The sequence below is a fragment of the Phaenicophaeus curvirostris genome, chromosome 2 (assembly GCF_032191515.1).
Source record: "Phaenicophaeus curvirostris isolate KB17595 chromosome 2, BPBGC_Pcur_1.0, whole genome shotgun sequence".
In the NCBI taxonomy this organism is placed as follows: Eukaryota; Metazoa; Chordata; class Aves; order Cuculiformes; family Cuculidae; genus Phaenicophaeus; species Phaenicophaeus curvirostris.
The window spans coordinates 123,542,009-123,558,372 of record NC_091393.1 but is presented as its reverse complement, the minus strand read 5'-3'; the positions used below and the strand labels follow the sequence as shown (position 1 = coordinate 123,558,372).

General features: G+C 39.2%; 1 protein-coding gene across 1 annotated transcript; it reads left to right on the top strand.

The window, feature by feature from the left end:
• Positions 1–562: 562 nt before the first annotated feature.
• Positions 563–14,825, top strand: LOC138717285 (WD repeat and coiled-coil-containing protein-like). The gene is made up of 3 exons (XM_069850753.1): positions 563–2,681; positions 9,955–10,075; positions 13,717–14,825. The coding sequence occupies exons 1-3, from the start codon at positions 762–764 to the stop codon at positions 13,881–13,883; spliced, it is 2,208 nt and encodes a 735-aa protein (XP_069706854.1). The 5' UTR covers positions 563–761; the 3' UTR covers positions 13,884–14,825.
• Positions 14,826–16,364: the final 1,539 nt, after the last annotated feature.

The window sequence follows — 16,364 nt, the reverse complement described above, 5'->3', positions numbered from 1 at the left end:
GAAGACCAAGAAAGAAATCAATATATATTCATAGGTAGGAAATCTGTCCCAGCAAAGTGAACACTAATCAGCTGTCTTTGCTTCTAGACTATTTTGCTTATTTTAAAAAATCTCGCCTTCCTTTATTCTCTTGTAACTACTAACAGGACAAACCACAATTTCCCTTTCCTACGTTCCTTTTATAGCCACTTAGGATTTTGTATATTTGAAAGATGCAGTCCATCAGAGATTGCAGTCTGCCTTGTACAGGTCTCAGGTATGTTTAAATCTTCTTTTATCCTTCAAAGGCTGCCTGAAAGAAGTGTCAGGTCATTATTTGAGGCGGTAGCTTAATACTTAAACTTAGTGTATGATCTCTCTCCAGCCTTCACCAATGACCTTCACTCGCTGAAGGTCAAGGTATTAGAGTGTTATTTTTAAATATACTCAGAACAGCAAGGAGTTAAAAATAGACTTCTACAAAAAACGTACATTAATTGGTTAAACCTTGTTAGCCATCACATGAAGATGATAACTCCTCCCAGGAAAAGACATAGCAAAAGCAGCTTTGACATGGATTTATACTTAGAAGAGCAGCTGCAGGCTTACTGGGAAGGAGTTCACAATATAGGCACTTGGATTATTAGCAGAAAAAACAGCTTGATTCTGGAAAGGAAAGGAAGGACGTACAAGAAAAAAAAAGTTCCTCTTTGTGATCTGCAAGTGAATTCCATGGATTCTCTACTTTGGAACAACCACCAGTAGACAGAAAGCTTGAAAAGATGGAGCTGGGAAAGGCAAAACTGCTGAGAACTGGCCTCAACGCTTTGTATCAGGCTATCCACCCCCTGCATGGAATTGCCTGGACAGATGGGAAGCAAGTGATACTGACGGCTTTATACTACCACAACGGAGAGCTAAAGTTCGGAGATGCAAGTGTTGTTGGTCAATTTGAACACGTTCATGGGCTTTACTGGGGCCCATGTTGCTCTACAGATACTCCAGCTCTGCTTGCTGTTCAGCATAAAAAGCACGTTAGCGTTTGGCAGCTGGGCTACAGCACTGCAGAGAGGAACAAACCCTTGATTTCTCAGACTTGTGAAGTTGGTGAGCCGTTTCCACTGCTTTCCCAGGGCTGTGTCTGGCATCCAAAGAAGGAGGTCTTGGCTGTGCTTACAAAAAGGGACGCTTCAGTCTTGCACGCTGTTCGTACTGACAATACTAGAGTTAAGGCAGATATCAAAAGCAGTGGACTTATCCACTGTGCTTGCTGGACTAAGGATGGTAGCCGTTTAGTAGTTGCTATAGGCAGCGTCCTACATTCCTATATATGGGATGATGCTCAGAAAACTCTAAATGTCTGCTCTTTTTGCCCAGTCTTTGATGTGGGAGGTTATATCTGTGCTATGGAAGCAACACTGGATTTCCAAATTGCTGTAGCTACTGAGCTTCCTTTAGATAATATCTGTGGTTTGAATGCGGGCATTGCATTTGATATGCCCTCTGGTACAGAAACGGTTTCTTCAGTCTCACAGTCTGCTCTGGTGCTTGGCGATGAGGAATACTCCATGGACCTGCGAAGAAAGTCCACAGATTCAGACAGATCAGGTGTTGATTCAGTTGCTTCTTCTTCATCAGGTCCTGTGGATTTAACCCACATCCTTGCAAACCACCGTCGGTCTGATCCCGGTCCTCTTATTACTCTGAAACGCAAAGACTCTGGAGCAACAAATGGTCAAGACTCTTCTCACTTGATCTTAGTGACTTTTGAGAGGAAGGTAACCACCACCAGAAAAGTCACCATCCCAGGTATTCTGGTTCCGGATATAATGGCTTTTGACCTTAGAGCTCAAATTGTGGCAGTAGCCTCTAATACTTCTAACATTGTTTTGGTGTATTCAGTAACCTCTTCCTGCATGCCTCACATTCAACAAATCCAGCTGGAAAAAAATGAAAGGCCAAAGGGCCTACGCTTTTTGACAGATAAACTCCTGTTGATTCTGATTGGCAAGCAAAAGTTCCCTGAGCCTACTTTCATTCCATCTTCAAATTCAGACAGGTATATAACACGTCTGATGATCAAAGAATTGATGCTAGAAGAAACTTCTTCAGGATTGCCTGAGACTAAGCAGAATATGCTTTATAACTTTGAATCTCCCATTAATATACCTGGAAAAAGGAAGTTCTTTGAAAATCTTGCTACAGAAGACCAACCTCAAAGCAGGGAGCTGTTAATACCAAGAAGCACAGTTATTCAATCTCCAAGCGGCAGGAGAAGACTCATCGAAGAAGTGAAGAGCCCTAGTTATGAGCAAAGCTCTTCATCAAGTGTGAGTGACCTGGATGAAAAAAGGCTCCCAGGAGACCCCTCAGTAGCCTTGGAAACATTGGATGCTGAACCTACCAATCGTTCAGTGTCTCTTCGTGGTTTTGGAACACCTACCAGGATTTCTAGCAGACCAACTTCCCCTAAAGTGCAGTTCAATGTGATTGAAGAAACACCGAGTTCCCCTAAAAACAACAACTTTCCAAGCGAAAGAGGAATGAGTCACATATCTAGAAATTTAGAGAGACTTTGTGGCAGCTTCAATGAGTTACAACTGAGTCTTTCTGAAATAACGGACTTCGCTAAAAATGGGAGGAGGATATCTTTAGCCTACCCATGTTCACAGGAACCACCGGTTGTTCACATCACTTACCAGGTAACTCTTCTTGTCAGCTTAGACATATTGTGATTGGGTACTGAAATTTTAAACCATCTTGTATTAATTTAGCTTTAAATCAAGAGAATGCAGTTTAATTCTTATCAAGACACAACTGTCTTGGATACTGGCTGATTTTGTGTGCATCTATCAAAGAGAGAGAACAAAGGCAACATTTATTAATGTGCAGAAAGTTTGTACGTTAATCTATGTTGAGAAGAGCCTATGAGTGGGGTGGTACAGTAGCCCACCAGAATATGATAAATTCAAACCTGAGCTCAAATCCAAAGTTTAGAGATAGCTGGACTCTCACAAAGGCTGAAATAAAGTACTAAATCTCACTTTATGACAAATTCAGGTGGGCATCACATGAAGTTGGCTTATTTCTACTTTAATTTATCACCACTAATCTTGACAGAGCAAGGCATAATCAATTTATAAAAAATATTACCACTTCAAACTTTCTGGACTGTCTCCCCTCATCAATATATCATTATCCTTTCAGTAAATACACAGACAAATGTCAAATTATCGTGTTCACAGCCCACCCTTTTTTTTTTGGCAAAATTCCTATTGGCTTCAACAAGAATTTGAACTAAGGAATGCAGATAGGGTAATTATTTCTGGCCATTATTCTTAGTATTATTAGCCGTAATACTAACATTATACTGATGATATTTTTGGTCACGCTGATGCTAGGGGTATTGATGCTGAAACTGCGGTCCTTTCAGGGTGTAGATGCCCATTAGGAATGCATTCTTATCTACTACAACATAAGCAGCATTATGTCAGACAAACACATTATATCGTGATGATGCTGAAATATCGATTTCTCAAACAAATTTGACTTCCTTTCACTTTAAAGGATCCATACAGACATCTAAGTATCATTCCTGAAACACTCACTAAGGAAATGGTGACTCAATTCAAACATATTCATTAGTTTTTAGCAATAGTTTGCCTGGCATTTAAGCAGATTCTAGGATGTTAGGTACTCTGGATAAAAGCAAAACTGTCGATCTGAACTAGTCAATAATTTAACTTGAATAAATTATAAAAATTCTGATGAAAAAAGCAACGTCTATTTTAAATAATTTAGGATCTTATTTGCCAAGAAGCAAGCCCGTCTGTTCTCCAGCATGTTCAAATTAACTCTGATTTCTTAACATAAATTAACTTATTTATTTAGCTAGCAGCCCTATCTCTTGGATTCAATTGGATTAACCTTTCCAAAGAGAAGGTTTGTTTGTGACACGCAACATTAATCTAAGATCTAAAGTCACCGTGCATGTTTGCTTGCACAAGCAGTAAAAATTAATTATCCTGTTTTTTTCCTTTAGAAGCAAACCCCCAAAATATTAGTGCTTCTAAAATGCTGCTAGACTCACTCCACTTAGAAAGGAAGGCTCATATTTATCTGAACAGGTCGGTTCCACGTGAGGCCAGCAGAAAGCACTGCCAGTACTGCATTATAATGACTCAGAAGAAGTGTCACTTAATGTCTTTCTGACACACACAGCTTTGCTGTGCGGGTCTCACAACCCATGACTTGCATTGCTCAGCCCCTCTTCCGAAAGCTAATGGGATCACAGCATGATGCCAAAAAATAATGAAAAATAAACTGATGGCCAAAAGGTCTCCAGACAGGGAAATATTTGCTTCATAGGCAGCTAATAATTTTCTCGGAAAACAATTATTTTGATTAGTTTGGACTCAGACATCTGAACCTTGTTCCTCCTTCAGGGGTTGATTAGCATTCTGTGAGTTCAGAGACCAGCTGGGCTGTGGGTTCCAGCCAGGCTCTGTGTTCACAATGCAAGAAGTCAGGAAATAGCTTTACTGCCTTCTGATATAAATATCAGCCTGTGGAAAACATCCTAGGCTTTAGGAACACTGCAGACGGTCAATAATATGGCCATTATCTTTCAAGTTTTTGCGCCAAGTACAAGGTTTCCTTAAGCGTTTGTATAATCCCCAGCATGGCAGAGGCTCAGTCCTGATTGAGAATTCTATTGTGCTATAAAACCTAGCGATGAGCACTGCATAACCCTATTTATGAATTAAAAACATAAAAGGGAAGTTTAAAACATAATAGATGAAAACGTAGCGATAATTAAGGGGCAATTACGAACACTTGTGCGGAAGCATTATTGACACATTTATGCAGGTTTCCAGTTCTGCTTAGAAAACCATAATATAAACCAGAATGTGTGTTACTTAATAATTCATAATGTCTGCTCACTAAACAGTCTTCAAAACCTTTCTTTATGGTTAGTCCTAGCCTACGTATAACTCCTCTGAGGCGACGGCCATGCAGTGCTAGCGGGATTGATTTTCTTTGTAGCCTATAGCCATAAAAGACAAACATGATCGCTCACACTTTGGAAATGTCACCGCACTGTCACTTGTGTAATAGCATTCAGCCACCGACGGTGACTTGATCATTCAACCCTGAAAAGCAAATATTATTGCTCTTTCATCACATACAGACTTGTGATTCAGGGGGGTGTGGGAGGGCAGGCAGACAGACGCAATAAGAGGATGTTATTTAAAAAGGGAGAAAAGTGAAGAGATGAGGATCTGTCACAGTTCTGCTTCTGTTTCTTTTTGCAAAAAAGATGCTTTTGTCATCCCCTTCACCCAGAAAAGAAACAGCTGCAGAATATTTAAACTAGCCTCATTCAAAAGCTAATTACAGTGGAAATAAAGCCAATATGGATTTGAAATTAATGGCATTTAGGCAAACCACACCAGGAGGAATAAGATTCAACTTAATCTGAAGTATATCTTAAAACTCCCACACTTTGCTCACAAGTCAAAAGTATATATCACCAAGAGCATATACTGCATATTTAAACAGGAGATAAATCTCTTTTCAGCAATTAGTCACCATGATTTCCTTTCTTAGCACTCACCTATAATTATATACAAGTCAATTTGTACTTTTATAGCATCTTCATACAATTTACTATGGGAAACTTTATTGCCAAGGTCAGCTATAAAATAAACATTTTTTTTACACAGAGCTGAGAGATGAGCGGAAGGGTACCAAACATATGGCAGTAAAGTTTTTTTTAATAGAAATACATAAAGCAGAGACAAAGAAAGGATGTATGAGGGTGGCACGGTAAAATGAGCAAAGACCAGGCAGCAATGATCAGCTGCAATAAGATCATGAACCTTTCTGAAATCCAAAGGGCAATTTTGACTTGGGTTGAGCAACAGAAAGAAAGAAAGAAATGAAAATGATGGAAGAGGAAGGAGCTATGACTGCTCCCTGGAGTAAGAAACTAGTCAGCCCTTCTGAAGTTTAGAAGGGAGAGATTTAGGATGACTGTAAAAGAAAGACCTGCAGTAGTCAAGAGAAGGTGTGATTTATGCATCACTAACATTTTGAGCAAAGGTTGAGGAATTTATTGAGAACAAATTCTGACAACAATGTTCTGCAACTGATCAATAGCAGAAAAGCAGGGTTTGTAGAAGAGACACAATACCTTTTATTAAACCAGATTATTTGTTTGTTGGATACAGAGACGCAAAGGAAAAGCAGTAAGTAATGTCAAATATGAACCCAAGTTTTTGTACTGTGCAAAGAAAGTAAAGATCTGAGTTAAAAAAAACCCACACTCAAAACATAAAGACCATGGAAGCACAAGCACAAGGACAAAGGTTATCTCTTAGATGGCAATATACCTGAAACAGTGGTTGTAGAACTATTAACAGGGCACCAAGAGTAGGGAAATCCTAGCATTGTATCATCTGAAATACTAATACGCACAATAAATGCAAAGTGCACTGGGGTTTAAGCACCCCTGGGCACCTGCATCTCTTCCAACGTAAACATTTTACAGGCTTATGCTTGTTGAACAGGTTAATTAGGGTTGCAGTTGGAATGTCCCCCATAAGGGCAAGCAAAGGTATTAAGAACTCTACCTAACTAAAATCAGGATCCACCAAAAATCAAACAGGAATCACAGCAACAGGAGAAATCATGACAGGAAAGTGGAGCAGGGCAGGCTCCCAAACATAAAGAATACGAGCTATGACAATGCTCTACAAGGCTTAGTGAGACATGGTACTTTGGATGTCAAAAATCAGAATTCTCATTCCTCTTCAGTGCTTTTCCTTTGCCATCTAACTCTCTTCTCATTGCATTCTGGTCCAGAATTCCCATGTCTATTTAATGTACTAGTTTTTTTTCTCATCCCACACAAGCAACGTGTGGCCAAGGCAAAAGCAAGCTGGCTAATGTGTACCAAGGGTTCAAAACCGAAATTACCACTAAAGCACGACACAAAGAGCTGAAATCAAGGGCTTAAGAAAATGAAAAGACAGTTCTAGGCAGCTACAGCACTGTTCATTTTACAATGCATGGATCTGACTAACCTGATACCCCCCCTTTACAATTGAACAGATTATTAACACAAGGGATATGAAGAATATTTAAAATACCTGTAATTCAGTACAGTACTTGAAAGTGTGCCACAGGGGAAATTATTTGTTCAACACCAGAGAACAGGGATTAATAGAAGACACATAAGATGGTTAAGAAATTACCTGGAAGGAAGATATTAAATGATTCCAGTAATATAAAAGAAAATGGAAGAAATTTACTAAAGTATTTTCTCATGAATGATTTTCAGGCTAATCTAAAAGTTCCATTAATGAACTGGTGAGATACGCTAATAAAATCTGTGAAAAGTCAGTAGTAGGATGGGAAGCAGGCAATAGAGGATCAGGATGTCACACCAGTACTTTCTTGACCTTAGCATCTAGACTAAAAAAAATGAGTTGAAACAAAGTGATATGAACTGCACAGTAATATATTCCAGGATTAACAGAAGGAATGTCTGTTCTAAACTGGATATTCATCAGCTGGAAACAACCAAGGATAACAAATCTTAAATGTGTTAAGTGGCTACAAGATGATGATGAATGAAAAAATGTGATAGGTTTTTGAAAAGAACAGACGTGGGTACCTCCATGAGGCACATCGAGTGAGAAAAGCATTACTGGGCAACACAGCCATAAGGCTGGAAAACATTTTCTCTTTCTAGATACCCATGTGCGACAGACATATCAAACTACAATCGATCACGAACCCAGTGTTAATAAAAACAGTTCTGATCACTAGCATATCCTTACTTATCTCATTGTTTCACCAGCCATCACATATACGTTTATGAAGATGATCACAGAATCACTGAATTGTTTAGGTTGGAAAAGACCTTTAAGATCACAGAGTCACCTCCAGGCATCCAAGCAAGTGCAGGCAGTGCATTAGAAAACACAATATAAACCGTGGAAAAGGTCAGGAGCCAAAACTAGCTGACTGCTCAGTGGGGTTCAAAAAAGTGATAAAAGATATATTTATTTATCGTTCAGACATGTGGTGTACAACCTCTAATCCAGGAACTCTTTTTACCTTAGTAAATTATTTTCCTCCCATATATATTTGCAAAACATGAGTTTTGAAAGACAGTTTGGCAATGTTGTGATGGGCTGGCTGAAGCCCAGAAGGCTCTTTATAGGCTATAAACTCCGATCAAGGGGCAAGCTGACACAGATGAAGGAAACAATTCCTGAATTGATGGCTTACTTCTGTTGCATTTTTGTTGAGGGAGAGTTGGATCCAACATACTGCAGGAAATTGGCTAAAGAAAATATCCACCCATGTATGCGGATATCTATCTCTTTCTTCTGTGATTAATATGTTCTTAGTCTACAAATAACCTTTGGTTTAGGATAAACCAACTAACATGAAAGGCTTCGAACGTGAGAATGGCAAGTCGTCTGGCTTCAATTGGAGATAAATAGCAACACAGCAAAAACAGACACACAAATATTAGGAAGAGGGAGATTAAATTTAGATTTAACTAGAAAATGGTCTTTGGGTTAAAGCATGAAAATGAGAAGTACTAAGGTGAGATTTCAGTTGTATTCCTAACTCTGTCACAAATTACTTATATGACCTTGAATGAATCTCCTAATCTTCCTGGGCAGCAATCTGATCACCTATAAAAAGGGAATGCTAAGTTACCTACCTCTCAAGAAGACATGGGTTTAAATCACAGAATCACAAGGCTGGAAAAGACCTCCAGGATCATCAAGTCCTAACATTCCTATCAACCAATAAACCATGTCCCTGAGCATCTCATCCACCCGTCTTTTAAACCCCTCCAGGGAAGGTGACTCAACCACCTCCCTCGGCAGCCTGTTCCAGTGCCCAATGACCCTTTCCATGAACATTACTTTTTGTGATGTCCAGTCTGAACCTCCCCTGGTGCAGCTTGAGGCCATTCCCTCTTGTCCTGTCCCCCGTCACTTGGGAGAAGAGGCCAGCTCCCTCCTCTCTACAACCTCCTTTCAGAGGAGAGAGCAATTGTAGAGAGCAATGAGGTCTCCCCTCAGCCTCCTCTTCTCCAGGCTAAACACCCCCAGCTCTCTCAGCCGTTCCTCATAAGGCCTGTTCTCCAGCCCCCTCACCAGCTTTGTTGCTCTTCTCTGGACTCGCTCCAGAGCCTCAACATCCTTCTTGTGGTGAGGGGCCCAGAACTGAACACAGGATTCGAGGAGCGGTCTCCCCAGTGCCGAATACAGAGGGAGAAGAACCTCCCTGGCCCTGCTGGTCACGCCGGGTCTGATCCAAGCCAAGATGCCATTGGCCTTCTTGGCCACCTGGGTCCCTGCTGGCTCATGTTCAGTCACTGTCAACCAACACCCTTAAAATGGTAAAAAAGTTCTGTTATATATTTACAGCTGTAATAAAAAGTTACTATACATTTAAGACTAAGAAAATCATACTTTTTTGATTACTTCCTTAGGTATTTCCCTATTAATTACACAGCAATGAACTTCTGCTTATTCTGAAAAGGGAAAGAGATGCAGAATTTGGAAAGTTTATTTTTTTAATGCGAAGATATTTTTACAGTTCCTACATCCTCAATCAATCATAATACATAAATAAATAACAAACAGCCATAGGCAATCTGCGTGGCTGGTTTATGATAGAGTGAGGAAAAACCACTTTTGCAACAGTTGGCAGACACAAAGCAAAAAGTAAAGAGGCATATTTCTGTTCATAGGAGACTATGAGACTGCATTTACAATTTCACTGCGTGACGGTGTCATCAACAAATTGTAGCAAACACAAAGGAAAAGCAAAATGACTAAAGATCTGAAAGGAGAATGAACAGAGGAATGGTTAAAATAACTCAGGCAAAGTATCTAAGCCTTTAACGAGATCTTTTCTTTTACATATATGCATTTGAAGAAATGTTTTTCAAACGGAGCAGTTACTGAAGAAACAAAGGATGTTCTCCTCTGTGATGGCAAGATCCACTTGAATTTAGTCCAGCAGCTGTTTGATCTGCCTGTTATTGAAATGAAACACGGTATGTCTTTTTTATTCCTGGTATCTGGTTTCACTTGAAATTTTTAGCAAAAAAAGAGGCATTTGTGGTAGAACCATTACCTCGTGCTATAGTAAACTAAGGGAGCTAACTTTATGTGTTTTCCTTGGTCTAAAATCCAGCAGTCTCTCTTGAAATCAGTTAAATGGTAAGTAACTCAAGAACAATCTGTTACCACAGTCAATGTTAGATGCCTCTGCAGAGGAAGGCTGAGAAAATAATCAATACACTGTGTTAACTGGAAATAGAAATGCTTCCTTGAGACCTTTTGGCATTTTGCTTTGCTCTTTTTTACAAGCGTGTCCCAGACCCGACAATAGAGAGTAGGTTGGAGAAAAATTCATTCTCAGAATATTATACCTATATATATGTGTGTGTCACGTAGCATTTGGGACTATTTTAATATAAGGTAAACAACGAAGCTCACTGTTACCCTTTACCAACTTCACGTTTCTTCCACCCAGCACTGATTAACTTGTAAAGACAGAAGCAGTCTGGGACCCAGAGTGGTCCCTGCATTCCTTGTCTCTTCATGTATGCTATCTCTCAGCACCATACTTACTGTTATTTTTTAGCCATTTCTCTATAATGCTTTTGATGGCTTTTTTATAGTTGTCTGTAATTATGATCTTCTTGCACGGTTTCCACACCAAGAGCTCCATAAACTACTGCCTTGCCCCTTTTCTTATGCCCTAACAGGCTGAGACACGTTGGCTTAATCAGTGTCCTCTGTCTTACAAGAAGTTAACTCAAATATTGCTGAAAACAGAATGAGAAAGAAAGCAATAGTATCAGCTATACTTTTCTAAATAATGATGGTATGCATACCAGACTGCTCTATAGTAGGTTTATTGATAAAAAAGAAACTGGTGCAGCCACCACGTTAAAAAGAAATGTAGAATATATACCATTCTGCCATTCATATTCTGCTTATCTTCATGCTGTTGATGAGACCACAGAAATGAAGAAAAGGGGCTACATATACAACACAGGTCAGGAGACCTGCCTTTATCCAAAACACATCGGGACGTTTCAGGTTTTGCCTGGTTAGCAGCAGTTTCTGAGAGTTCCTCTAGAAAATAAGGGTATACAGGTTTCATAATGTTGTCAACAATTTCTCTTGACTGCACAGCACAGTGAGGGCATAGATGAAAAAACTCCATTTGCTGCAGAGCCCTGAGCTATTTCCCAGCAGGACTCAGCCCTTGCATGGCATGGAGGATACCATTTTTAACCATATTTCCAGTTTTTGAGTTTGGAAACCGATGTCTATAATGAAAAAGGCTGTTTAGAATTCAGTATGAAAATAATACACAATGGGACTAAGAAATTTGCAGCTCTACAGAACAGTCATTTAATTAGCAGAACATCACTCCTCAATTTCATGCATTAGATGTCAGAGATATCGAAAAGACAGTGTCTGACAATCATCCTAAGGTGCCCCTCTTGCTGTTCAATGTGGTGCTCGGCTTTTCTGAAACTGCGTCTGCTTGTTGACAGCAAAAAGAACAACTGAGACAAGAATCTTCCTAAAACGCACCAAAACGCTGCAGAATTATCCGGTTAGGGGCAGAAGTAGTTATGTAGCTCTTTATTCAGTTCTGACCAGTTCAGGTTTATGTTTCTAAAGTTTTCCTTTGCCACAAGGCATGAATATTAAACGTGATATTTAAAAATACCTCTCCCATCCTTTAATACTATATAATTAAAGGGGATGCAATGAAGAGCGTGCTTGTGTTGGAATGACAGCCTGGCATTTTTACTATGAATAAACACTTGAACTTGAATATATTGGGGAAGAAAGTTCACAGCTGCAGGCCAAAGTCATACCCACAGCAAGGCTATTAAGATCATCAGAGTTTTACCAGCAATGAACTTGGCTCCATCGTGCGCACTTTAGGTCCAGGACTGTAATACCATTACCTGGACTAAATATAGCCGGCCACGTAGTGCCCTGGCATTAGCACACAGAAGTCTCTCTTTTCAGTGGGTCATCCTTGTAATAATTGTGCATAGCAGAAGGGTATTACATTCTGCACGAGGCTTTTTCACTGTTTAAGTAATTTTTGGGGCAACGCTTCAAAGCAAGTTTTATCGACGACACAGAGACTTACAAGCATTTCAGCGAACGAAAAGAAGAAGTCCCAAGAGTTTGACAGAAGAGTGTGATTTATCATTTTGACCAACGATGTAACTATCGATTCTGACAGCAGAATTTCCACTTTCAGGGCTATTGCTTACAGAATCTGGAGTCTGTCCAGAATTAGAAAGAAAGTATTAAGAGTTGAAGATTAAAGATTGATGGTTTGGAATGACAATCTTCTTATGATATAACAGGTGACAAGACAACATGCAATAGTACAGCACGCTGGAAAATTGATTTGCTAATTGTCTAAGGAGGGGAGATTGGCCTTTTCCAGGTACATACTTTGTTAGGACTGACAAAAATCAAGCACGGTTCTGGATGTTCTACCCTTTCTTTTTCTCACATTCCTTTGCAAAACACAGTTTCATCTCCCAAAATTAAAAATTGCAACAACAGTACATATCAGGGCTTTCTTTACCTCTGGCCTCAGCTAATACCCCTGCTCAGTAATGACAGGATTATATGCTCTAAGAAAGATGTGTGATACGAAGGTCCCCACAATGCTGTTCAGTTGCCACAGTTTGGCTTTTTTCTCCTAAAATATAAAACAGAAAAAACCCAAATAGAGAAATCACTGTCTTCTACAAGAAATGCAATATCCAGTCCAAAAGGACACAGATGAATCACTAGAAAAAAAATTATACGGTATATATAGCTTCATTTTCAAGCTGACTTGCAAAGTAAAGTAAAAATCAAAGCAGGTGGTAGGTTTATTTTCTGCTTCTATGCAACAGAGAAAGTGAACCTGAATCAATTTGATATCTTTGTTTTTTAATCTTGTCTCTTTTTTCCCCTCAAAATAGAGAATTAATTATGTCATTCAGAGTTGGTTCATTCTCTTCTTTATGAGATTTGATAAATAGTGAAAGGGCATGAAATTTTATTGTACCTGCTTTCATAAATCATCTTTTATAAATCATCTTCAAGGTGTAACTTCTTGCCATTTACTATATGAATTTGAAAACATATTGGACAATCTTGGCTTGACAGCAAAGGAGATGGAACCCCCTACTTCTTTCTAAAATAAATACAGAACAATCATTTTCTTTGCAATCTTTCTCAGTTTTTGTGATCTCTTCCTCATTTGGTTAGAGCAGATGAGCAAAAAGGATAAGCAGAAGTAGATGTCACTAGAACAAAAGTCAGCGTGGAAAGGCTGGCTGAATTTTCAGAAAGCAGAGATACTTACAGAACTAGCAAAGCTGCACCTTGTTCTTCAATTTCATTTAAATAAGGGACAAATTGCCTCAAACCTTTCAAGATTCTTCATTTAGCCCTCCTCTGCACTTACACAAAGGTGTGTTTAGCATGGATTGTCAGACCTTAATGTCATTAACGTAATAAGGCTTTAGCGCACAAAAAAAAAAACCCCAAGCCTGCTCTGCACGTCTGCTGGCTGACTTTTAAAAACGTGCTTGTACTTCTTACGTAACCAGAGCAGTACACTCATTCTCTTTCTTTTGCTTAATTCTCGTAGGCTCTTCTTGGATTGTGCTCACTGCAGACAAGGACGGCTTTGTGCCATTAATATTCAAAGCAGCACAAGAGATAATCATAAGGGATGGAACTGACAGTTCAGAAGTCTGTGGAGGTCACTCCTACAAACGAAGCATTTCAATGCGACCACCAAGCAGTGTGACATAATTCCTGAACAGGGAACGCTAATGACCTTCTTTTCTAATGCAATACAGAGACATTCTGCGGTGTCAGAAATTGAGGGACTATAAAGCTGTCTTCACTACTTTCAATGTATTTTAACTGTAAAATCTATGGCATGTTTATGCTATAGCTAAATCCTACAGTTGGCTGGACCCCAGTGGTATCTTCTGAAGGACCAGACCTAGAGTGGAGTTCACCACAATTGTTGTTATCCAGCCGCTGGGCTGGAGCAGAGAGAGTATCCTCAACTTCTAACTGTCATCAAGATGAAAAAATATTACACTAAAAATCATACAATAACAACAAATCCAGCTAATACAGGTATACAGCCCACACAAAAGCTGAAGAAAATACAACTAAAGAGCATTTATATTCATTAAGGAAAACTGAGAAGGGACCAAAAAAAAAAGAAACTGCTTCTGGCTCTGTTTGCTGTTCCAGCTGGATCCCATGGAAACCTCCTACATTTTCAGAAATGCTTAATTTTTATATGAAAATGTTCAGTTACTGAAAAGGTTGCATCACTGTCTCCTGTCAATGTCTTACACAGCATGTAGATTTATACACGCACGCTGAAGAGAAAGAAAAAGCCTTGCAAGGTAAATTAAGGATCAAAGACACTGAATGTAAACTTCATTTGGCTAAATGCAGGTGTTTACGCTGAACTTGTCATCTAGATGCCTGTGTGATCAGTCAAAAAAAAAAAAAAAAGAAAAAAGAAAAGCGTATCTACAGCAGATTATTCACGCCCTAATGCAGATTTCTAAAACTGATCGTGGTGAAACATCCCAATTAAGTAATTTAGTAAGTGCCTACTCCTTTCCTCTGCCTGCAAAAGCAGGGCAGGGTGACTGGTTTAAATGCAAACATTTACATTTAGTCAGATGAACCTCACCCTCAGAGACAAGAGGCAGTACAGATACAGCAGAGAGATTCACAGAAGTTTAACTGTCACAGTTATGGTGACAGGAACAGGCATAAGGGAAGAAATGAATGGACTCTGTAACTTTTCTTCCTCTGAATGCAGAGAGATGGGCAAAGTGTGATGAGAAGCCACATCTGCGAGGCTCAGCTTGTACTGCTGGACAGACCCCAGCAGAAATCAAGGAAAGGCATGTCTGCTTCGCCCTGTGCATTCAGGGGATCTTATTTGTATAAGTTATATAAATAAGTCATATTATAATAAATAAGTTCTAACTTATTTATAAAGATTTGTTTAAGATACTGCTAAGACTTATTTTTCATGCAGTGCATTTTGGGTCTTGTTAATACTCCTGGCAAGTCTTTTTTGCCTGCCTGGGAATCATGACAAGCCTGTTTATAGGGCTAAAATCCAGTTACAATACTTCACTCCATAGCAAGGGGGATCGCAAAGGTAGCTCTCTCGTCTGAAGGCGCTTAGTGGTTTGGAAGTTTGGCATTAGTACCATTCCAGTGAGGCAGCCAGAAATCACATGAGGAACAGTTTCAATTCCTGAAATAAGGAAACAGTTTCAATTCATTGAATTAAACAATGTCCCTCTCATGCACAAATCCTCCCAGAGTCGAAGGAACCATCATTCTAAATTGCCTGCAACCACAGGTATGCAGTATAGCTGGGTATATTTGCATGACCTTGTTCACATAGATCTTTTTAAGCAGCCTCGAGGAGTATACAAATCTAAATGAAAATAAATCTGACATTTTAACTATTAAACACATCTATTACTTTACAGTTACTTGGTTAATTGGATTCCCCCCTATTTCACATTAAAATTATGCTCAAAAAGGTATTTGTATTATCACTGCTTTAAAAATTTGGATGGAAGTCATGCTTTTCTTCCCTGAAATGAGCCCAAAGAATTGAAACCAAATAAGTAACACAGGGGTTCACAGACTTTGTATGGTGAGGGAACACATCAGATTTCTAAATTACATAGGCCATGTTGAAACAGCAGATATTTCTCATCCTGCAAACACACCTGAACAACCTCCCTGTGTCTCACAACAGTATCTGGTAGTCACAATACCTAAGCTATGGCCAAGTAAAATAAATCTTAATTATAACTAACTAGAATGATGGGAGGATTTGTCTTAAAGAAATAGTTGTAAAGGAAGAACTAAAAGGGAAATTTTCTCACAAATACTGTCTTCTACAGGTGGCAGTCCCATAATCTGGTCCATTTGAAATGCGGTAAAAAAAATATATTAAATGGAACAGTCCTGCACTCTAAACATGACCTTAAGGAAGAACAGGACGAAGCCTAGAAGACTGACAACACACCCAGACACTTCTGTTTGTACTGTACAATTTCTTTGAGTTCCTTACATACACTATTCATAAAGATTTCCTCATTGCTAGAGAAACACTCACATTCCACCTTTTGTTATCTTCATGCCTTAGCGCTGTTGCAAGGGCCAAAAGGGGAATTCTGAGAAGGTAAAAATCTTAACTAGCAGAGATCAGTGAGTATCTAGGCACCAAAG

Coding starts and splice junctions, on each gene's coding strand:
- LOC138717285 (XM_069850753.1), top strand. CDS start 762: ATGGAGCTGGGAAAGGCAAAACTGCTGAGAACTGGCCTCAACGCTTTG. Junction 2,682..9,954: donor TTGTTCACATCACTTACCAG/GTAACTCTTCTT, acceptor ATGCATTTGAAG/AAATGTTTTTCAAACGGAGC. Junction 10,076..13,716: donor TGTTATTGAAATGAAACACG/GTATGTCTTTTT, acceptor TAATTCTCGTAG/GCTCTTCTTGGATTGTGCTC.